Here is a 24625-nt window from a genome sequence, read left to right as displayed (position 1 = left end):
TCCAAAACTCATAACACCTGGCAAAGGATTTAAGAGACCAAGATTACCATATATTCTGTTTGCTGAACAAAATAGTATTGATCGCTTGGATATGAATTTAAAGCACAAACAGATTAATAATCTTTGGGGTATTGCAACTACATTTGCCAAGTCAGTAGAAATGATTCCTGAAGCACCATCTTTACTTCCAGCAAATAAAGCAACTGGAGCTAAAATAGAGCATATCGGTATGGAATTAGCCTTCCAGTATAATGAAACAGTTGACATTGTAGAATGGCACATTACAATGAAAAGATTTCAGCATCAGTGGGGCATACCATTGCATATCCGAAGATCAGTGGACACATTCATTCCATCTCCTCCAAAACTGGTTCTATCCCATTTTAGCCAGTGTCCCGATGTTGATATTGCTGTTTCTGTAAATGAGCTAATATTGCTAAGTGAGGAATATAAGGAAGCATTGGGAATAAATACAAACAACCGGATCATAAATCACAGACAGGGTTTTCCCAATATTATTCAGAACTCTTTGAGTAGTTTTATACCTCCTGCTCCACCAGTATGCATGCAACTGTTAGAGACTGGAGAAGGAAGTACAACAGGATTGAATAGATCTGAACTGAGCAAAATTAATACAGTTTTTCCTGCTGAACAGAAGTTATTGGCAAGCACAACAAACGGTAAAGATGGTAAGGAAAGCAACAGTGTAAATAGTATGGAAGAACTTTCTGTCAGTCCAAAACTGGAATTTAAAGATAAAGTTGAAGTAGATGTGGCAAAGCAATCTATACAAATGCAATCAGTGGATAAATGCTCCTATTCAGCCACAAGTAAAAGTTTGCTGAAACTGAATACCCCTTATAAAAAACAAAACTTAAAGTGCAAATGGAGTGACGATTGTCTTGAGGTAGATTTTTCCATAGCATCACCCAGTTATAGGCCAAAATCTATGAAAATCGAGGGTTCTTCAACTTGGACATCAGATCAGAAATTGGCTGATTTGGCAGATAAACCAGTGACTATTGTGGGACTGTCTTTCGGCCCAGCAATAATAGGAGCAAACCTGCCTTCATCCCCCATGACTGTGCAAGAGGAGTTCAACATTTATCTGAAACAAAATATAGGTTCAGAAAGCCCAAGGTCAACAAGAGAAACTTCTCACAGTCGTAGACATGATGAAAGATCCTCACGAAGCTCCACGCCCCATAGTCCTGGATGTCAGCAAGATTTTTCACAAGAGGATTCTCCGTTTACAACAAATGAAGACTATGAAGGTACTGTATAGGCTGATGTTTTTGTTAGATGGTAACATTTTGTAAATAAATATAATTGCCACCAAAACCATATTTATTTTGCCTTAAAAGTTTTTATATGTAAAAATGTAATTAAAGATACTTAGTGATAAGCATAACTAATTAACCAAAATTGGTATATCTTCTATTTGCTGTGTTAATTTGGATGTATGATGTGGATAGTCTGTTTCACATTGTAAGCATAAACCATCCAACCAGTGGCCAACCTGTCAGCAGAAAAATGTCAGATGCATATCCTCTCAAAAAGACTATAGTAAATTCTAATTTAAATAAAATCATTTTATTACTAATAGTTGACAACTGGTCCCAAATTTTCACAGCCTTCTGGTACATTTCTACTGTAACTGCAGCTAGATCTTTGCTGGGAATTTCTGGGAGGCCTTTTCTGCGACGGAACCTTCAACTGCCCCAAATGAGAGTGCGTGGTAGGGACTCTGCATTGGGAATTCCAACTCTTCCAATCTCAATAGGACCCCATATAAATTTGGAGGCCATACAGTATGCCCATTAAGATGAGAACTACCAACCTCCACAATGGGGCCCCATCAGAGGCTCCAGATCAGGAATGCTGCCCGGACCCCCAAACAGCTGGATGGACAGGTAGTCATTTAAGGAGTGCTTCATTTTAAGAATAAAAATAATGCCACAATAGTTAGGCTTACTTTCTTTATAATTCTGCATTTGTTACATACGCAGAGTCTGACCAGAAGTACTGAGGAGAAGGTGTTACGCTTCAGTCAGTGATAGCACTCCCGACTGATTCAGAATGTCACATATTTAAGTGCCACATCAGGTCTTGAGCACATAATCTATGCTGACAGTTTAGCAGAGTAGAAACATAGAAAATAGGTGCAGGAGTAGTCCATTCGGCCTTCGAGCCTGCACCACCATTCAATAAGATCTTGCTAATCATTCACCTCAGTACCCCTTTCCTGCTTTCTCTCCATACCCCTTGATCCCTTTAGCCATAAGGGCTATATCTAACTCCCTCCTGAATATATCCAATGAACTGGCATCAACAACTCTGCGGTAGAGAATTCCCCAGGTTAACAACTCTCTGAGTGAAGAAGTTTCTCCTCATCTCAGTCCTAAATGGCCTACCCCTAATCCTAAGACTGTGTCCCCTGGTTCTGGACTTCCCCAACATCGGGAACATTCTTCCTGCATCTAAACTGTCCAGTCATGAATTTTATATGTTTCTATGGGATCCCCTCTCATCCTTCTAAACTCCAGTGAATACCGGCCCAGTCGATCCAGTCTCTCCTCATATGTCAGTCCTGCCATCCCGGGAATCAGTCTGGTGAACCTTCGCTGCACTCCCTCAATAGCAAGTGCGTCCTTCCTCAGATTAGGAGACCAAAACTGAACACAATATTTCAGGCGAGGCCTCACCAAGGCCCTGTACAACTGCAGTAAGACCTCCCTGCTCTTATACTCAAATCCTCTCGCTATGAAGGTCAACATGCCATTTGCCTTCTTCACCGCCTGCTGTACCTGCCAACTTTCAATGACTGATGTACCATGACACCCAGGTCTCGTTGCACCTCCCCTTTTCCTAATCTGCTGCCATTCAGATAATATTCTGCCTTCGTGCTTTTGCCACCAAAGTGGATAACCTCACATTTATCCACATTATATTGCATCTACCATGCATTTGCCCACTCACCTTACCTGTCCAATGCAGCCTGCAGCCTCTTAGCATCCTCCTTACAGCTCACACCGCCACCCAGCTTAGTGTCATCTGCAAACTTGGAGATATTACACCCAACTCCTTCATCAAAATCATTGATGCATATTGTAAATAGCTGGGTTCCCAGCACTGAGCCCTACGGCACCCCACTAGTCACTGCCTGCCATTCTGAAAAGGACCTGTTAATCCCGACTCTGCTTCCTGACTGCCAACCAGTTCTCTATCCACGTCAGTACATTACCCCCAATACCATGTGCTTTGATTTTGCACACCAATCTCTTGTGTGGGACCTTGTCAAAAGCCTTTTCAAAGTCCAAATATACCACATCCACTGGTTCTCCCTTGTCCACTCTACTAGTTACATCCTCAAAAAATTCTAAAAGATTTGTCAAGCATGATTTCCCTTTCATAAATCAATGCTGACTTGAACCGATCCGATCATGTCACTGCTTTCCAAATGCGCTGTTATTTCATCTTTAATAATGGATTCCAACATTTTCCCCACTACTGATGTCAGGCTAACCGATCTATAATTACCCGTTTTCTCTCTCCTTTTTTAAAAAGTGGTGTTACATTAGCTACCCTCCAGTCCATAGGAACTGATCCAGTGTCGATAGACTGTTGGAAAGTGATAACCAATGCATCCACTATTTCGAGGGCCACTTCCTTAAGTACTGTGGGATGCAGACGATCAGGCCCCGGGGATTTATCGGCCTTTAATCCCATCAATTTCCCCAACACAATTTCCTGCCTAATAAGGATTTCCTTCAGTTCCTCCTTCTCACTAGACCCTCGGTCCCCTAGTATTTCCGGAAGCTTATTTATGTCTTCCTTCGTGAAGACAGAACCAAAGTATTTGTTCAACTGGTCTGCCATATCTTTGTTCCCCATTATAAATTCACCTGAATCTGACTGCAAAGGACCTACGTTTGTCTTCACTAATCTTTTTCTTTTCACAAATCTATAGAAGCTTTTGCAGTCAGTTTTTATGTTCCCAGCAAGCTTCCTATAATACTCTATTTTCCCCCTCCTAATTAAACCCTTTGTCTTCCTCTGCTGGATTCTAAATTTCTCCCAGTCCTCAGGTTTGCTGTTTTTTCTGCTCAATTTATATGCCTCTTCCTTGGATTTAACACTATCCCTAATTTCCCTTGTTAGCCACAGTTGAGCCACCTTCCCCGTTTTATTTTTACTCCAGACAGGGATGTACAATTGTTGAAGTTCATCCATTTGATGTACTGAAGGAGTGCTGCACTGTTGGAGGTGCTGTCATTCAAATGAGATGTTAAACCGAGATCGGATCTTTTCTCTGAGGCTAACAAAAAGATTCTTATTTGAAGAAGAGCAGCAAATTCTCCCAGTGCCTTGAACAACATTTATTTGTTACCCATCATCTTCCATACAAGTAGACATAGGTCTTCTTGGCTTGCCTGTGATAGTATTACAGCCACCTTTCATGTATGCTCCTCGAAGATGCACAAGGATATCCTGTAATAGTTACCTGACCTTTTTTTTAACAATCCATGTGTTTCTCTCTGACCCTTTGTTTCACTCTCTTCAATTTAATAATTTCTTTATGTGACCTCTGCTGGTGTCCAGCTCGTGCCATCTGGCCTCAATTACAGTAATCAGTGCCTCCACTTCACCCTGTAAGGAATTCTTGGTTCTCGAGCCGCATTGCATATTGTATTGCAGCTCCGATTTTTCCACTAAGAATTAAAGTTCTCACACTCAACTGGCTCTTTAAAAGTGGATAAATGCAGACCGGGAGTTGTACTGGGCATGCGTGCCCATAGCGGTCATGTCAAAAACGTCCCTTTTTTTGCGCATGTGCAGAAGGGAGCTGTCATTTACTCTACATGCCTACTGTTTGCACTAACACAAGGTGTGCCACCTGAGGGCACAGCAGTGGGAGACTTGTAGGTTACCTGTACAGGTGTGCCTGGCCTAGTATAAGAAGCAGGCCACCAGGTGTGATCCTCACTCTGGAGTTAACAAATAAAGGACTAAGGACACTATAGTTCAAGTGCAGCACATTGCCTCATGGAGTCATTATTAGACCATCCAAGACACAACAATTACCGACAAGATTACAGACTTTCACGCAAAAATGACTACCCTTGGTACGTTGCAGCAGTTCGCCGATGGTGATGATTGGGACGCCTTCGTAGAGAGGCTCGAACATTTCTTCACAGCAAACGACCTGGCAGGAGACGATCCGGCCACACTGGTTGATAAGCGCAGAGCTATCCTGCTAACCAGTTGTGGGCCCACTGTCTATCGCCTCATCAGGGACTTTCTGGCACCAGCGAAGACAACAACCAAGACGTACGAGGAGCTCGTAACACTGATCCATGAGCAACTCAAGCCCAAGGAGAGCATCCTCACAGCCGGACACCGGTTCTACACCCACCAATGGCCTGAAGGCCAGGAAATCGCGAAATGCGCCGCAGACCTCAGGAGTTTGGCGGCACCGTGTGATTTCGGCGACTACCTCAACGAAGTGCTGCGGGACATTTTTGTCGTTGGAATCAGCCATGAGGGCCTTCTTCATAAGCTACTGTCGGCGGATACCACACTCGCACTGAAGAAGGCCATCTCTGTGAGCCAGGCATTCATGACCTCGACCTGCGGTTCTAGGCAAATAACTCACTCTCAGGACTCAAACCCGGCAGGTTTTGTGCACAGTGTGGACTGTAGAACGTGAACCATCTCAGCCTCCGAGTCCCTTAACTCAGAGTCCGCTGATGGGGGGCTAATCGAGTAGCTCCATGCTGGCATTGTGGAGGGAATCACAGGGCTCACCAGTGCCGCTTTAAAGACTATGTATGCAAGGGCTGCTGCACAAAGGGCCACCTCCAGTAAATGTGTAAGAAAAATATGACTCACTGTCGATGAAGAGTCTGCAAATGGCCATGAATCCAGCGCAGATTATGAAACGATAAGCAGAGAGGCAGCTCAGCCCCACGATGAGGTATATAGCATGTTTACCTGCACCACCGAGTGTTCCCCGTTGAGGATGGAAGTCGAGATAGATGGCGTTCCAGTTTTCATGGAAGTGGACACGGGGGCGAGCCAGTCAGTAATGAATCAAGAAGCCTTTGAGAGACTATGGGACAATCAAGCTGAACGACCAAGTTGGCCCCGGTTCAGGCAAAGCTGCGCACCGACACCGATGAACTTATCCCAGTCTTTTGTAGTTGAATGTAAAGGTACTCCATGATGGCGCGGTGCACAGCTTACCTCTGTGGATTGTTGCAGGTGATGGACCAACGCTACTCCGAAGAAGGTGGATGGAGAAGATCCATTGGAAGTGGGAAGACTTCACCTCTCCAGCAATCGACGTCCTCCGCGTTCGGAGGCACAGCAAGCCCTCACTTGAGGGGGGACCCGACACCAGAAAGCAGACCAGCACAGCACCCGAGGCACAGACCACTCAGCACTACTGCGTGGAAATCCAGCTGGGACGACCCGAACGCACCTTTCAGGCTCCGGTGGCAGGACTCCAGAGGAAGAAAATCGGATCCAAAGGCGACTTCCCAGCTTCAGTGGCAGAACCCGGGGAGAAGAGTGATAGGTCCTTACGATACAGTATAAATGCACACGAGGCCCATGCTTGAGAGAAGGTCAGTCTGTGACCTATCCTTTATTCCTTAGCACTCAAGTGATGAAGGTGGGTGGAGCTTCCCCTTTTGTACCTGAAGGTCCAGATTAGGAGTGTCTCCCACCTAGTGGTCATTGTTCTCACAGTGTGCAACTTAGGTCAGATTATACATGGGTTACAATGCTGGTTGAATACATGACATCACCTCCCCCACAAAGTCTTATTGGGATCACAGGTTGAGTTTCTCTGGTGGTTTACGTTCTCTTGTAGAGCACCTGAGTTGGGGCTCCGGTTGTTGGGCGCTGGCCTGAGTGTCTGCTGTTTGCGGTGCCTCAGGCCAGTCCGGACTGCCCACAGTGATTGGGCTCTCCTCCCTTTGGTTCCGGTGTTCGGTCACCTGTGGTGAAGTGAACTCTACGTCGTGTTCTTCCTCTGTTTCTTCGATGGGATTGCTGAACCTCCTTTTTGATTGATCCACGTGTTTGCGGCAGATTTTCTATCGGTATGTTTAACTACCAGAATCCTATTTCCCTCTTTGGCAATCACAGTGCCTGCGAGCCATTTGGGCCCTGCAGCATAGTTGAGGACAAAAACAGGATCATTTACATCAATACATTGCGCCCTCGCATTCCTGTCATGGTAGTCATATTGTGGCTGGCGCCTGCTCTCGACAATTTCTTTCATGGTGGGGTGTATAAGGGATAACCGGGTTTTGAGCGTCCTTTTCATAAGCAGCTCTGTGGGTGGAACCCCTGTGAGCGAGTGTTGTCGGGATCTATATGCCAACACGAGGCGTGATAAGCGTCTTTGTAGGGAACCCCCTTGGATTCTGAGCATCCCCTGTTTGATTATCTGCGCTGCTCATTCTGCCTGGCTGTTTGAGGCCGGCTTGAACGGTGCCATTCTGACGTGGTTAATTCCATTGCCTGCCATGAAGTCCTGGAATTCAGTGCTTGTGAAGCACGGGCCATTGTCGCTGACCAAGTCATCCGGTAGACCGTGGGCGGCGAACATTGCAGTAGACTTTCTACCGTGGCAGAGGATGTGCTTGAATTTAAAATGTCACACTCGATCCATTTGGAGTAGGCGTCTACGACAACCAAAAACATTTTTCCCATGAAAGGACCTGCGTAGTCCACATGGATGCGTGACCATGGCTTGGCAGGCCATGGCCAGGGGCTAAGGGGAGCTTCCCTGGGCGCATTGCCCAGCTGAGCACACATATTGCACCTGCGAACACAAAGTTCCAGATCTGCGTCTATCCCTGGCCACCAAACGTGTGACCTGGCAATTGCCTTCATCATGACAATGCCCGGGTGCTCATTGTGGAGTTCTCTGATGAACACCTCTCTGCCCATCTGGGGCATGACTACTCGGTTTCCCCACAGTAGGCAATCGGCTTGAATCAAGAGTTCATCCCTGCGCCTGTGAAATGGTTTAAATTCCTCAGGGCATGCCCTGTATGTGGCTGCCCAGTCCCCATTCAGGAAACATTTCTTGACTAGAGACAATAGCGAGGCTCTATTTGTCCAGACTTTAATCTGACGGGCTGTCATGGGTGAGCCTTCGCTTCCAAAAGCTTCAACAGCCATGACCATCTCAGCAGCATGCTCGGTAGCCCCCTCAGTGGTGGCTAGTGGGAGCCTGCTGAGTGCATCGGCGTAGTTTTCGGTGCCCGGTCTGTGCCGAATTGCATAGTCATAGGCTGCTAACGTGAGTGCCCACCTCTGTATGCGGGCCGATGCGTTTGCATTTATGGCCTTGTTGTCGGCCAAAATGGACGTTAGGGGCTTGTGATCTGTCTCCAGCTCAAATTTCCTGCCAAACAGGTACTGGTGCGTTTTCTTTACCGCATATACACATGCACCCGACACCATAGGACGACGCATCACACGTTAACACAAGTTTCTTACATGGGTCGTATAGTGTTAACAGAGTGTTGGAACATAATAAATTACGTGCTCTATTAAAAGCCCTTTCCTGGCTGTCCCCCCAGATCCATTCGCGACCTTTGCGTAGGAGCACGTGTAGCGGCTCTAGCAGCGTGCTCAATTTGGGAAGTTTCCAAAATAGTTCAGGAGTCGCAGAAACGAACGCAGCTCCGTCGTGTTACGGGGTGTGCGTGCTCTCTGAATCGCTTCCGTCTTGGACGCAGTAGGGCTGATCCTGTCCACTGCTACCCTCATCCCCAGGAATTGTACCTCTGGAGCTAGGAAGACGCACTTTGCCTTTTTCAGTTGCAGCCCTACCCGGTCCAGTCTGCGTAGCACCTCCTCCAGGTTGTGGAGGTGTTCTTCAGTATCGTAACCCGTGATGAGGATGTCATCCTGAAAAACCACCGTCCCTGGAATCGACTTGAGGAGGCTTTCCACCTTTTGTTGGAAGATCGCGGCGACCGAGCGAATCCCGAACGGACATCTGTTGTACTCAAACAACCCCTTGTGTGTTGTGATGGTGGTCAGCTTCTTTGACTCACTCACCAGCTCCTGCGTCATGTAAGCTGAGGTCAGGTCCAATTTTGAAAAAAGTTTGCCACCGGATAGCGTCGCAAAGAGGTCCTCCGCTCTCGGTAGCGGGTACTGGTCTTGGAGTGACACCCGATTGATGGTGGCCTTGTAATCACCACATATCCTGACCGACCCATCCGCCTTGAGCACCGGCACGATCGGGCTCGCCCAGTCACTGAATTCGACTGGCGAGATGATGCCTTCCCTCAGCAGGTTGTCCAATTCGCCTTCTATCTTTTCCCGCATCACGTACGGCACCGCTCTGGCCTTGTGGTGTACTGGCCTGGCGTCGTGGTTTATGTGAATCACTACCTTGGCACCCATGAAAGTGCCTATGCCATGTTGAAATAATGAGTCAAATTTGTCCAGGATCTGTGAGCATGATACTCGCTCCACAGAGGAAATTGCATTGACATCGCCCCATTTCCAGTTCATGACAGCAAGCCAACTCCTTCCCAGTAGTGCAGGTCCGTCCCCCGGGACAACCCAGAGTAGCAACCTGTTCTCCGAATCTTTGTGGGTCATGACTACTGTGGCGCTGCCTAGCACCGGAATGATCTGCTTTGTGTAAGTCCGTAGCTGTGCGCCAATCGGCAATAATTTTGGCCTCCTGGCCTTGGACACCCACAACTTTTCGAACTGTTTGATACCCATGAGGGACTGGCTGGCGCCTGTGTCTAGCTCCATTGATACTGGGATGCCATTGAGGAGCACTTTCATCATTATCGGTGGCGTCCTGGTGTATGAACTGTATACGTGCTCCACATGAACTCGCTGAACTTCAGCTTCCAGCGATTTCTCCCAGCGTTCATTTCTGCAATTTCTGGTATTTTGCTCATCTCTGCAAACTCCGGCTGAGTGTGTGCCTCCACGCCTCCAACATGAGCTGCTGTTGGAAACAAAAAGTCCCTTGCCAGTCAATCGTCCCTGTCTGCCCCTGTGACTGTACTTGAATGCGCCATTAATAGGTGTTGATGGCCCCATTACTGGCCACATTGTCTCTTGCAATGGTGTGAATCGCCGTTCAACTTGCCATTGTCTCTGTCGAATTCCCTCTCTGGGTACGACTCCATGTTGGGGCATGCACGATTGCCCTTGTCTGCCTGGAGAACTGTGTGCTGCTTTAACAATGTTGAATCTCTGTCCCAACCATTCCTTAACACAGTATCTCTCGTCTGTTCTGCTAGTGGCCATGCTCGCCTAGTTTAAATCCCAGTTGCTCATCGCCATTGATAGGTCCTTACTATACAGTATAAATGCACACGAGGCCCATGCTTGAGAGAAGGTCAGTCTGTGACCTATCCTTTATTCCTTAGCACTCAAGTGATGAAGGTGGGTGGAGCTTCCCCTTTTGTAGCTGATGGTCCAGGTTCGGAGTGTCTCCCACCTAGTGGTCATTGTTCTCACAGTGTACAACTTAGGTCAGATTATACATGGGTTACAATGCTGGTTGAATACATGACAAAAAGGATCACCGCAGTCGACATTGTGGATCGAGGAAAGATGGCGCCCAAACAACGAGGTGATGCGCTGAAGAAAAAGATGGCCGCGGCCAGACCACGATGTGCAGCGCTGATGGAGCAATACGTGGCACCAAATGGAGAAGAGGATTGGGGTAAAGAAAGCAAGGCTCTCTTAATGGAGGCCTGCAACCCACTACAATTAAAGGGACAGTTCCACACACTGAAGCCAAGTAATAGCAACTGTAAGTTAGAGACAAAATGTGTAACTGATGATCAGAGTTGTGTACATGCAATAAGCAAAGGAAAGTTGCGCGATCATGTAAAATGTGTAATTGATGATCAGAATTGTGTACATGCAACCAGCGAGGAAAAGTTGCACGATCGCGATCGGAGCTACAGAGTATCCACCATAAGTAATGAAAAGTTGTGCGATGTAGGATTTCAACTGTACGCAGCCAATGCAATGGGCAGACACCCATCGGGAGCACACAGGTCCAGCGAGCTACCCAATGCTGTAGTCTTTGTCTCTGGGACCAGAGTTATGCACCATGGAGTGTGGCCACAAGCAGCCAATGCACACGAGCTGCAGAGCAAGTGATCTCAGGAGGGAAACGGCACCGGTATGGATACCCTGCCCCTGGTCAGCTCCACCTTTCAGGCACCCGATGGCACCAACCGCCACGAGCCCGGAAGAGCAAACTGTGCTAAGGCACAGCCCCCAGACCCTATCGCCACCAAGGCCATACCTGGAAACGAAGTGTCACTCGCTACAGTCCTCCCAAAGGGAACCGAGACCAGCCAGGATCCCAAACCAAACAACGCCCAGGCTAGCGAGTCAGCTGTTCCCTGTGCACTGCTAGACGACAGCCCCTCAAGGAGCAGCAGTGATCCAGGGCGCAAGAAGGGACAGCGAGGTCACAGGCATCTGTGAACCTGCCTGATGCTAGGAACTACGGCAACAGCCCCAAGAGCAGGCAACTTGAGCCAACTGGGTTCCCACTGCCAGCACTGGGCACCGCGCCGCCACCAGACTGCCTGGACTCCATCCAGCAGTTCTGAACTAGTTTGTCCTTACACACCGGTCGGTCACCGACCCTCAGTACGCACCGATAATGTAACTCACCAGTCTTAACGTACTGGTCTCACAACTGAACCACAAATGAATGCAAATGGTTTTCCTGAGCTTGAATGTATATGAACGCACTGAGCCTCCGGCATAACCTATATGTGGGAGGGGGAGAATGGAGTGGTCAGGGACACACACAGACAGCAACCACCAGCATTCTACCGCACCAACCACTCACCCAAGATTGAAATGACCCGCCAAGGGTCAACCAGATAGAGTTAAGCCCAGAGCACAGTCAATGCAGAGGCGATTTGCACTAAAGGTTTGGGGGAGAGTGATGTCGTGTATCCTACATGGCTACTGTTTGTACTATCACAAGGTGTACCACCTGAGGGCACAGCAGTGGGAGACTTGTAGGTTACCTGTACAGGTGTGCCTGACCGAGTATAAAAGGCAGGCCACCAGGTGTGATCCTCACTCTGGAGTTAACAAATAAAGGACTAAGGTCACTACAGTTCAAGTGCAACACATTGCCTCGTGAAGTCATTATTAGAGCATCCAAGGACACACGGGGGGCATCGTTTTTTTGACGCAGACAATCGGCTACACACCCCCAAAGCTAAAGGATAGGCTGCGTGGCGCCAATTTAAAAAAATAGAACAGGTAAACTTGCTCGTTATTTTTTTGGCGTAGCCGGGGCCAAAAAAAATGAGTGTAACTCTTACAATACACAAAAAAAATGGCATTGGGGAAAATTGAGCCCATAGTCTCCAGTATTATTACCTTTTTAGTACAACAGTTCTATGTTCCAGGGCTAGTTTTCACATTCTAAGGTATTAACTCTATTCTTTATCAGTACACTAACTCAATGGGGATGAAATTGGCTTCCTTTGCCTCCCGTTAGCACCTCCGGGGAGGGATAACATGGTACTACCGGCTCTGCGACCAGGCACGGCGAGAGTACTGATGCCCGCGAACTTGCCTTGCATTTAGCGATGGTGGTAAACCCTAATGCCACGATCCCCTGTGCTCTGGAGATCGTGACGTCATCCGGTGCACAGTGCTCTGGTACCGCGCCAGATGCATAATTCGGTTCCGCCTCCTGCAGCATCGTTGGATGTCAACACCAGCAGCTGCAGGAGGCGTTGTATGGTAGGCCGGCCGCTGGGGAGCAGCATTTAAAGGGAGCGCCAGTGAGGTACATGAAAAATCTTGCAGAACCCTCTGTGCATTTTATTTCCCTTTTCTTCGACCGCGATTGCTCAGCCCTGCACTCTGTTCGAGTGCTTGTGGCTGATCGTCGTGGATGGCGGCTGCTGTCGGTGAGCAGGGGTGTTGATTTATTGTCGAGCCTCCAGCAATGGTCCTTCCCTTTAAGGGAGGGAAGGAACCTCGGATCCCGGCAGCGCTGCACTGGACATTGTGCAACGCTCTGCCGCTACCACCCCTCTTGCCTGGTTTAGCGCTCCAAGGGAAGTGGTAGCGCTTGATTTAGCGCTCCACTTCCTTCCCGGAGCATTAAACCCAAAGTTCGCATCGGCTTCACTTGCACAGCGCCCGGCGATATTTTTGAACTCCTGTGAAAGTTATCGCCCCGAACGGGGCGCTGCACAATCTAAACTATCGACTTGATGTTTCATTAGTACATCAATTCTATATATTTTTTTTCAGTTTCTAAAGCATCCGCTCTAAATTTCTTTCTTATCCTGTAGGGTACTTTCACGATAAGAATACCCCCAGTATGAACCAATAATGTATTTTTGAGCATTACAGATAAGAAAGCTCTCAGATAAAATCCCTGGGAACATCTCAGTTTTACGTCTAATCCAAAAGACGGTTTAGTAATTACTTGTACCATATCATGCAGCACAAGTGTCGAAACCTTTCTTTGAACAATTTCATGTAATGTAGAATAGAATTCTAACAGCATTAATAATATTAATGAAAACTGTGGCATTTTTAGGAAAAAAGCTGTTAGTTTATTTTATCTAAGTCAAGCATACTGTGCATTATTTTGAATTGTACAGAATTTGGTAACATATACTAATTGCATGACAAAAACTTAATGATATATTTTTCTATTTTTTAGTCTATTACCAATCTGAGAGTCCATTATTATCACATCCAGTACACTAGGACAAATTAAACAAGAGAAGGTACTATGAGTAATGTATGTTAAGTATTCAGCTTTAACAACCATTTATTACTTGCCACACTGAAAAACTAATAACATGAAAAAATTGTTTTCTTGAATTGCAGTTTCATCATCAGGATTTCTTAAAACTTACAGCCACAAGACATGACATCGATGAAGCAAATGAATCATTGTTGCCTGCTGATCTGATTCAGTTACATCACATGTAGCATTTCACTTGCTTAAATAAACATCATTATGGCAAAGTGAATAATACATGGATAGTCTTTTAGTTAAATGCAAACATAATTTGGAAAGAGGTTATGAGTAGGAATCTTGGAGGCCTACATACTAACAAATTTCACATGGTGTTGATCACAAGTTGAGACACTAAATAGGATAAATGCAATCAGAAAGTCGGCCTTCACTCATTTAATATATGACACGGATTTCCAGCTGTGGATTCAACCGGTGTATTTTAATACGTTAAGGAGAACCCAAGAGGTAATTTAAACTTGTGTATAATTTCCTGATATTCCTGCCTGCATATCACCGATTCATATTCATATTACAAAGTTTCCAGGCTTGCCAGATGCACAGCTGAATATTGGCCCGGAATTTGCAGCCAGCAGCAAAGCGAAGACACTCCACACAGGGATCTCGCAATCCGTGTCGAGAGCTTTGAGTTTTCTGACCTTGAATTCAATTCAACGGAAGTTAATAGGGATTCCATTTTGTGAATTGTTGTGACATCAACAGGCTGTCTAAGCAGCTAATCAAAAGGCAGAATTCTCACAGACAGCAAACAAGGAAGTGGGTAAGCCCTTAATATTCTAAAGGGGAGAAATTCCCCAGCGCCTCGATTGGGGGCAGTAACCGACTCGGGGCTGGACTACCTTCACCCGGCGCAGAAGTTCTGCTCCGACCGCAAAATTGCAGTTACCACCCATCACAGGAAGGACGCGCTCCACTTCCTGTAGGGCCGGGTTCCAGGGCGCTACTGGGGCGAGTTGGTCAGCTCTACACAGCTGCTCCCCAGTGGCGGGCGGTGCAAAATGGGCAATTTCGACCCCCAACTTTTTTAAGTAGTTAGAGGGAGCAAAACAAAGGTTGGAGCTCTCACATGGGGAAAAAGCAAACCGAAAATAAAGATGCACAAACTTAAAAATGTTTTTAAAACATTTCTTAAAATGAACAAATCTCACACTGCACAAAATTGAAATTATTTTTCCAGGCTCTTAACTTTTGTTTAGCAGTCAATAAGCTGTTAAAGCCCCAATTATATCTAATCTCTTTGGATGGAACTTTTAATTTAACAGTGTACTTACTGCGGTAGAGCCGAAGTTTCCGTCTGTTTCAGTGATTTATGCGATTTCACTGATTTCTGTGGGGGTCAAGTGGAGGTGGGGCACGGCACAGCCAGTTGTGGAGCTGTCATTGACAGACCCCAGCTTCGGGTTTCTGCATGTGCACCACATCCAAAAGTTGTGGTCAGTTTCAAATTCAGGGCCAAAGTATATAAAGAGCCATACTTGGACATTGTTAGAAGCAATTAAAAAACATTTTTTTTAATGACATCATTTAAATGACACAGCCATTTTTTTCTGCAACTAATCAGTCTCCCGTGGTGTTGCACATGGGGAGTCGAGACCACTTCAGACTAAGCAGAGTTAGCGGATGGGAAGATATTGAAGGCAGATGAGGAGAATAGAGGCAGTTGGAAGGTGACTAAGGAGAGACAGAGGTGAGGGAGGAGAGTGAGCGGGGAGGAAAAAAGCAAGTCAGGTAAAGGGGAGTGAAGAGGGGGGGAAGAATGAGAGGAGAGCATAGAAGGTGAGGTGAGCAGTAGGGAGATGGAGAGAGGAGTGGAGACAAAAGAGGAGGGAGTGAAGAAAAAGTTGGATGGGGTTGAGGAGAGAGTGAGGAAATGATGGTGAAGACAGGGAAGGGAAAAGGAGAAGAGTGGGTCAGGAGACAAGGAAAGGAAGGGTTTGACGAGGGGAGCGAAGAAGAGAAAGGAGGGGAAAGAGGGTAAGGGGAGAGGAGAATAGACACAGGATGGTAGGGGATGGGGAGGGTAAAGAGAAGGAAAGGAAGGTAGAGTGACGACAGTGCAGCTAGCTGCTACAGAGTTATGCAAAGTGAAGAAATGTGAAAGAAAGGAGAAGAATTAGGTAGAGGATAGGGTAAGGGGGTGGGGATGAGTTGGGAGAGGAAAGGGGAGAGGGAGGGGTAAGGATGTAAGGTGAGGAGAGAGTGGAAGGGGCAAGTGGAAGTTTAATTCAGTTTTGTTGTAGGAGGTAGGCACCTTTAGAATATACCAGAACACTAGGCATTAGGCACCTGCTAGATATATCTAACCGCATATAAGTTTAAAGTGGCCACACATAAAATGGCTGCCCAGGCATGATGGGAAATTAGGTAGTCAAGCTGTGAACTGTTGAATGTTCAATGACCGAGCAATAACCCTGTGAGGCCCACTATAGGAATGCCTTGGATGCAGGATAAGAATAATGAGGAGAGAACCCATCTCCCGTAAACAAGGTCATAAACCAATTAATTCCCCAGGAAGAAAGAGATAAGAAGAGAACCCATCTCCTGTAAACAAGGTTATAAACCAATTATTTCTCCAAGAAGAAAGAAATAGGGAGAGAACCTATCTCCTGTAGCAAAGTCATCAATCAGCCCGAGCTGACAATAACTGAACATATGGTTCCTGAGGCACCAGGGGAATTCTATTGGGTTAAAAGAACCTATATGTAATCTATAATCATTGTGATTGGCTTGTGTCCAGCCGTGATGGGCTGTGTAACTGTAGTAAAATGTTTGTAACTGTTGTGAAACATATAAAAGTGCATGTAACCCTTTGTTCTGTGGAGAGAAGCCTGGACTCAGTCTTGTGATTTCCTCCCCGCTAGCGTTAATAAAGGCCGCGACGGCGTTAGAACCGACTCTGAGTGTTGAGTGATTCTTCTGAGAAAACACTAACGCTAACAGTTCCATGGAGCTTAACTTTCATTAACGGTGCATCGGTGGTGTAGTTTATGCGGCATGAAGAATAGGAGCATAGGAGGCCAAGATGGCCCCTTTTTTAAGAGCCAACGGGGTGGAAAGAAGTTCCTGCTCAGTCAGGGGGGAGTGGCCGACAATTGGGACATTGCCCTCGTCACTTTTTCAGGCGGAGAAGGTGACCGCCCTGCCCGTGTTCCTGTCGGCAACCCCTAACCACCCGCCGGTGACCCCTTATCACTCTGAGGGAAATTGCCCTACGGGAGCAGAGCAGGCACTAGTCGGTGCCCCCAACAGATTTCCCCATCTGGAAGTTGCTGGGCAGCGCGTACACGCTTAAAGGGGAGGGCATTCTGCCGCGGCCGGCATTTAATTTTAATTGTCGGCCGACTCTGAAGTCGGCCTGATAATAGCGACCACAGGTTCGGCCAGGCCGCCAACATGCAGCCCGTCACTCACTCTTGGGTGCCAGACCGCTGGCCTTGCCAAAGCCCTCCCTGGTGGCCCAGTGGTGCCACTAAAGTGGCTGCAGAGCTTGCAGTGCCCCACCCCCCCGCCCTTTAACTGATGACACTGCTCGCCTTCCACCCCGCTCCCAACCTACTTCCAGCCCCGCTGCTGCCCGAAACACTGCCCCAACACAAAAAGAGGGCAAAATCACTCTTAATCACTGCCCCATCAAATGCAGAGGTAAATCATCAATTAAATCGGAATGTACACCCCATTTGGGGCAGAGGGTAATTTTGGCTCTAGATTTTTTCCGTGAGGAATATCAGCAACAAAGTTCTGCTTCAGAAAAGCAGGCGCAGTGATCACAGAGTTCTGCTATAGTAGGGGCTTGTAGCAAAAGATTTCTGCCTTTGCCAAGAAGGTTGGTCATTGTATGACTTTTGTTTGAAAGGAGTTTTATTAATTCTTTTTGGTATGTATTGATGCTTGGGGTCACTAGACACCGGGGGGGGGGGGGGGCGGTGGCGGGCACCACTGTCGGATGTCCTCGGGCTGTACACGTGTGTGCGGGTCCTGGTATATAAGTGAGCACCATGTCATGTGGGCACTTCGGGCATGAATAAAGTTGAACCAGGTTTGCACCTGAATGAGTTTACAGTAACAAGTCTTGCGAGTCATTATATACATTACATTTGGTGACGAGCTAACTTAAGAACCTTCGCATGCACAATGGGCACCATTGGAATTCTGGAGAGATTCGCGGATGGCAAAGATTGGGCGGATTTTATTGACCGCCTGGATCAGTATTTCGTGGCCAACAAAATGGAGGAAGCTGGTGATGCAGTTAGGCGCAGGGCGGCTCACCGTTTGTGGTCCAAAAATTTATGGCCTCATAAAGAATCTTCTCTCACCTGCACGTCCAACGGACAAAGAGTATGGGGATATGTGCACTTTGGTGCGTGAACATCTCAAGCCAAAAGAGGATCATCTCAGACTATCGCTTCTACACACACGTTCGTGCTGAGGGCCAGGATGTGTCGGGATTCATCGCCGACCTAACACGTCTGGTTGAGCCGTGTAAGTTTGAAAACGCGTTGGAAGACATGCTGCGAGATTTTTTTCATGCTAGGCATCAACCATGATATGATCTTTCAGAAATTATTGGCTGCAGATACGCTGGATTTGAGCAAGGCCATCGCGACTGCCCAGACATGCATGGTGACTGATGATAATTTAAGGCAGATATCATCGAAGAGTCAGAGTTCCACGGCAAGTACTGTAAACAAGATTGTGTCGTCATCTGGCAGAGCTGCTTATGGCAGGGCCTACTCGACTGCTTATGTGAAACCTGTAGCTGCTCAAAGTCTGCCAACTGGTACGAATCCGATTTCACCCTGTTGGCATTGTGGGGTCTATCATCGGCCTCATCAGTGTTGGTTTAAACAGTACACCTGTAAAGACTGTTCAAAAGTGGGACATCTTCAGCAAATGTGCCCACAACTGAGCAAGCGTATTGCTGCTCATCACATTGATGATGATGAGCAGTCTAGTGCTGGCCCGGATATGCAACCCAAGATACCCGAAGAGGAAGTGTATTCGTTTCTGACAAAGAGCCAACCGATAATGGTCAATGTGAAGCTGAATGGTGTGCCTGTATCAATGGAGCTGGACACGGTTGTGAGTCAGTTGATAATGAGCCAAAGGACATTCGACAAGCTGTAGGACACTGAGGCTGTGAAGCCTAAGCTGAGTCCAGTCAATGCCAAGTTGTGTACTTACACTAAGGAGCTCATACCGGTGATTGGCAGTGCAGTAATCAAGGTGTCATATGATGGCATGGTTCACGATTTACCATCGTCCCGGGCAATGGTCCACCGCTGTTCGGCAGGAATTGGCTCGAGAAAATCAAGTCAAACTGGAATGATATCAAAGCATTGTCCTCGGTGGATGACACTTCATGTGCTCAAATGCTGAAGAAGTTTCTTTCTTTGTTTGAACCAGGCATTGGCAATTTTACTGGAGCCAAGGTGCAGATTCACCTGGATTCTGAGGCAAGACCTGTCTTACATAAAGCTCGGTCTGTTCTGTACATGATGAGGGAGAAGGTCGAAATTGAGCTTGACAGACTCCAACGTGAAGGGGTCATATCACTGGTCGAATTTAACGAATGAGCCAGTCCTATCGTTCCAGTGTTAAAGAATGATGGCACTGTCAGGATCTGTGGAGACTACAAGGTTACGATTAACCGATTTTTGAAACAGGATCAGTATCTGCTACCGAAGGCTGATGATGTGTTCACCATGCTAGCTGGTGGAAAGTCGTTCACTGAACTGGATCTGACGTCGGCCTATATGACACAGGAGCTTGTTGACACTTCAAAAAAACTCACCTGCATCAACACCCATAAAGGACTGTTTGTCTACAACAGGTGTCTTTTTGGAATCCGTTCAGCTGCAGCCATATTTCAGAGGAACATGGAGAGTCGACTGAAGTCCGTTCCTAGAACCATTGTGTTTCAAGATGACATTCTGGTCACAGGTCGTGACACTGCTGAACATCTGAACAATCTTGAAGAAGTCCTACATTGTCTGGACAAAGTGGGACTCAGTCTGAAACGTTCGAAGTGTGTCTTCATGGTACCGGAAGTTGAATTCCTAGGGAGGAAAATTGCTGCTGATGGCATCAGGCCGACTGATTTGAAAACCAAGGCTATCAAAAATGCACCCAGACCTCAAAATGTGACTGAGCTGCGTTAATTCCTTGGGCTACTCAACTACTTTAGTCATTTCTTACCCAGATTGAGCACTTTATTAGAGCCACTGCACATGCTGCTCAGAAAAAGCGACAACTGGGTCTGGGGTTTATCTCAAGATAGAGCTTTTGAGAAAGCCAAGAATCTGCTCTGTTCGAACAAGCTGCTTGTTCACTATGATCCGTGTAAGCGTCTTGTTGTGGCCTGTGATGCTTCATCATATGGGGTTGGCTGTGTGCTCCAACAAGCAAATGAGTCGGGTAAGCTGCAACCTGTTGCGTATGCTTCAAAAAGTTTGACAAAGGCGGAAAGAGTTTACAGCATGGTAGAAAAAGAAGCTTTGGCCTGTGTGTATGGGGTCAAAAAAATGCATTAGTACCTGTTTGGTCTTCGTTTTGAACTCGAAACGCCTCACAAGCCAGTCATTTCATAGTTTTCAGAAAACAAAGGTATCAATACCAATGCATTGTCCCGTATCCAGAGGTGGGCGTTGATATTGTCTACCTATGATTACGTTATTTATCATAGACCTGGCATAGAATTGAGCCGATGCACTGAGTCGTCTGCTGTTGCCCACCCCTGAAGTGGAGACGCCTCAACCTGCAGATCTACTGTTAGTAATGGATGCTTTTGAGAGTGAAGGAACTCCTGTCACTGCTCAACAAGTGAGGATCTGGACCAGCCATGACCCTATTTTATTGGTTGTGAAACGTGTGTCCTCAGGGGTGATTGGTCTGCAATACCTATGGAAATGTGTGATGAGACCAAACCTTACAACCGTCGCAAAGGTGAACTATTCAGTCAGATTGTCTACTGTGGAACAATCGTTATGCCTAACAAAGGCAGAGAAAAATTTGTACGTGACCTACATAGCACTCATCCTGGTATCGTCATGATGAAAGCCATTGCCAGGGCTCATGTTTTGTGGCCTGGAATTGACACTGATCTGGAATCATGTGTGCATCAGTGCAATACTTGCATGGAGCTAAGTAAAGTACCAGCAGAATCTCCACTGAGTCTTTGGTCATGGCCATCTAAACCATGGTCGAGAATACACATCGATTTTGCGGGCCCTTTCCTGGGAAAGATGTTTTTTGTTGTGGTGGATGCATATTCAAAGTGGATAGAGTGTGTTATTATGTCATCCTGCACGTCTACAGCTACCATTGAGAGTCTTCGTATCATGTTTGCTACTCGTGGTTTGCCTGACATTGTTGTGAACGATAATGGATCTTGCTTCACAAGTCTTGAGTTTCAAGAATTCATGAAACTCAATGGTATCAGACATGTAAGGTCTGCTCCATTCAAACCTGCATCTAATGGTTAAGCAGAGCGTGCAGTTCAAACGATCAAGCAAAGCATGAAACATGTGACTCAGGGTTCACTGCAGACTTGTTTGTCATGTATATTGCTTAGTTACAGGACAAGACCTCACACGCTTACCGGGGTCTCCCCTGCTGAACTACTGATGAAGAGAAGTCTCAAGACCAAGTTTTCTCTTGTCCATCCTGATTTGAATGATCATGTTGAAAACAGACGTCAAAATCAGCAATGGTATCATGATCGTGCTGCTGTGTCTGGTGACATCTCTGTCAACGATCCAGTTTATGTGCTGAATTATGGTCAAGGTCCAAAGTAGATCGTCGGTACTGTTACGGCCAAGGAGGGTAGCAGAGTGTTTAGTGTCGTGCTCAAGAATGGGCAAAAATGCAGGGAACATGTTGATCAGATAAAACTGCAGCACACAGATGAACTGGAACCGGTTGAGGAAGATGCAGTCAGTGACCAACCAACCGATATTCATTCATCAGAAGACTCTGCTGTCATTACTGAATCTGGACGTTCAGTCTCTGATAGGGTCATTACCACTCCCATCAGATCAGTTACTCAGCCTCCAGTCATAACTGACTCAGAACACTCGTCCAGAACTGGAGTTCAACTGAGACGATCAACTCATGAGCGAAAAGCCCCAGACCGTCTTAATTTGTAAAGAGACTGATTCTAAGGTCTTGAAGGGGGATGTTGTTATGTATTGATGCTTGGGGACACTAGACACCAGGGGGCGCCACTGTCGGAGGTCGTTGTGCTGTATGCGCGTGTGTGTGGGCCCTGGTATAGAAGAGCGAGCACCATGTCACGTGGGCACCTTGGGCGCAAATAAAGTTGAACCAGGTTTGCACCTGAGTGAGTTTACAGTAACAAGTCTTGCGAGTCATTATATACATTACACTTTTGGTCTGCTTTTTTTCAGTCAGTCTCCGTTGAGCAGGTTTTGCTGGTTTTCTTAGAGCATGGCTTCATTTGGAGTTTCAGTTTGTGCAGTTTGATGATTCTTTTTCCATTTTCAGGCTGAGTTGTACATTATCCTTATGACTTTTTCTAAAGCTGATTCTTCCACCTGCATGGTTCTCAAGATAGGTTTCTATATTTTTGTTTCAGGTGATATATGACGTAATGTTAAGTACATAGCACCACATATGGGTGCAAATACTGTTGGAATGTTGAAACAACTCATCAATTTTAATATATAATTGATGACAACGATGTTCCCCTTGGGTAACTCCCTCGATTTATCCTTGTTGGATCAAGAAAAGGCGATCTAATGGAGGGATGTCTAGCAGAATTAGAGATGCTCTGCACACGTACACAAAATCTTTCTCCTTTTTGTAAAAGAGCAGGGGGTGAAACTCAGTCACGCCTCTGTTGCGGCATTGTCCCGGGCGCTGGAAAATGGTTTGCGTCTGCCAGCACAAAATTCATTAGCTGGGCCCAGGGTTTGGAACACAGCGCTACGGGAGGCGTTTCACACCTCTTTTAGGGTGTTAGGCCGGCTGAGCCACTGAAAATCCTGAGTTAAACAGCCGTCCTGGGAGCACCCTACAGAGGCTTCCGTAGAGAAAAGAAAACCTGAAAAAAAAACACCAAAAACATTCCGAATTCATTACTGATGGGACCCCAACATAAATCGCAAAATTAAAAACTCACTCTTACCTGAAGTAGACATTTCTTCAGTCACTTCAGCCGGTACAGCTTGGAACAGCGGCTTTCATTGGTGTTCCCACTAGGACGTGCTATGGGGTGCTATGGAGCGGGCACGATCCAAATTTCAAGCTGGTGTCGTAACCAGAGATGCTGCACACCGGCTCGCCTCTCCCAGGCAGTACTGCTCCGCAGCCCCGCAAACCTGGCACCCGAATGTACCGGCGGTGCACTGGAAGCTGCCCGCCCGGGTGCAAGTGCATTCCGTCAGCAAAAGACCAAAAATCCAGCCTCAGCTGTTTCATTGAATACAACTAAGGGAACACGAGACCCAATGTCCCCCAAGATGTAGTCTCCTGGGTAAGGCAAAAAAATCATAGGCCAGTGAAAATATATTCTGGGATATTTCTCTTCGATCTCTCCACCGCCCCCCGCCGCCAAAGAGGTAGTGGAAAGCAACTTCCAGGAGATAACAATGACCACGATAGACAAAGAGGAGGTACTAAAAAGATTTTCAGTCCTCAAAGTAGAAAAGTCACCAGATCTGGATGGGATGCATCCTAGTTTACTGAGGGAAGTAAGAGTGGAAATTGCAGAGACTCCGACCGCAATCTTCAAATCCTCCTTGGATATGGGGTGGTGCCAGAAAACTGAAGAATTGTATCTGTTACACCCCTGTTTTAAAAAATGGAATTGGGATTAACCCAGCAACTATAGATCAGTCAGCCCAACGTTGGTGGTGGGGAAAATTTTAGTGACAATAATCCGGGACCAAATTAATTGGCATTTGGAAAAGTATCGACGAATAAATGAAAGTCAGCATGGATTTATTAAAGGCAAATCGTGTTTGACTAACTTGATCGAGTTCTTTGATGAAGTAACAGAGAGGGTTGATAAGTGCAGTGCGGTTGATGTGTATATGGACTTTCAAAAGGTATACATAATGGACTTGCTAGCAAAATTAAAGACCATGTCTGTGACTTCGGCAGTGCTCTGGGGGCAGGTCGACCGGGAAATTGACAACGTTTGACAGCAGTTCGGGACCCTGTGCCTGTCCCACATGTCGGGTCTGCCTGCGCTGATGCACTTGAGACACTTGACGCTGAGTAGCGCCCTTTGGCAAGGTGCTTGAGACAATTATTGGCATATTAACAGTGGTACTTTACTCACCTTTTGACGTTAACAGCTCGCACACAGATTTCACGTTGCTCCTGGACCCCGTTTGTTCATCTGAGGCAGAGGTTGAGTGGCCATTGAAGCACATGATTGGTGACAGCATTAAAACTTGTATAAAACCTCACAATTTACACCTGTACACTTTCCAAACCCAGAGACGCTTTGGTTTCTCCCTTTGGAAGACAGATTGTACTTAATGCAGGTTGTAAGTCTTTGTAGCAAACTCTATCCAGTGTCACCTCATTGGAACAACCTCTGTCACCATTGACGGATCGCTTCTGTCATCCCACCTTCAACTGGTATCTACTCCATCAGGATAGAAACTGTAAGTGCGAAAAACCTTAATTAGGGGTAAAGTAATTCGGTGTAATTAAAATACAAAGTAAGAAAGGCAGAGAAAGGTTTAAAATGCATTCATGGTAGAATAGCTGAATTAGACAGAAACACGAAGGTCAGAGAAATTCTCTTAGGAAATAAGAACA

General features: G+C 46.5%; 1 protein-coding gene across 6 annotated transcripts in view; it reads left to right on the top strand.

Moving 5' to 3' along the window:
* LOC139249566 (uncharacterized) overlaps window positions 1–24625 on the top strand; it is a 211307-nt gene that overhangs the window by 87028 nt on the left and 99654 nt on the right. The window contains exons 4-5 of one of the 6 annotated variants that reach the window (XR_011591214.1): window positions 13733–13799; window positions 13903–14445. The exons of 2 other annotated variants lie outside the window; for them this stretch is intronic. Coding sequence is in view for 3 of the 4 variants with exons in the window: in XM_070872512.1 (XP_070728613.1) it covers window positions 14354–14517 (164 nt within the window). In the remaining variant the exon portion in view is untranslated. Of the gene's footprint in view, window positions 1–13732; window positions 13800–13902; window positions 15951–24625 lie in introns of those variants that run through there. 3 more of the 6 variants (XM_070872512.1, XM_070872516.1, XM_070872515.1) reach the window with 3 other exon arrangements.

This window comes from Pristiophorus japonicus, unplaced genomic scaffold, assembly GCF_044704955.1.
Source record: "Pristiophorus japonicus isolate sPriJap1 unplaced genomic scaffold, sPriJap1.hap1 HAP1_SCAFFOLD_325, whole genome shotgun sequence".
Lineage (NCBI taxonomy): Eukaryota > Metazoa > Chordata > Chondrichthyes > Pristiophoridae > Pristiophorus > Pristiophorus japonicus.
This window is presented reverse-complemented; position numbering and strand designations above follow the sequence as displayed.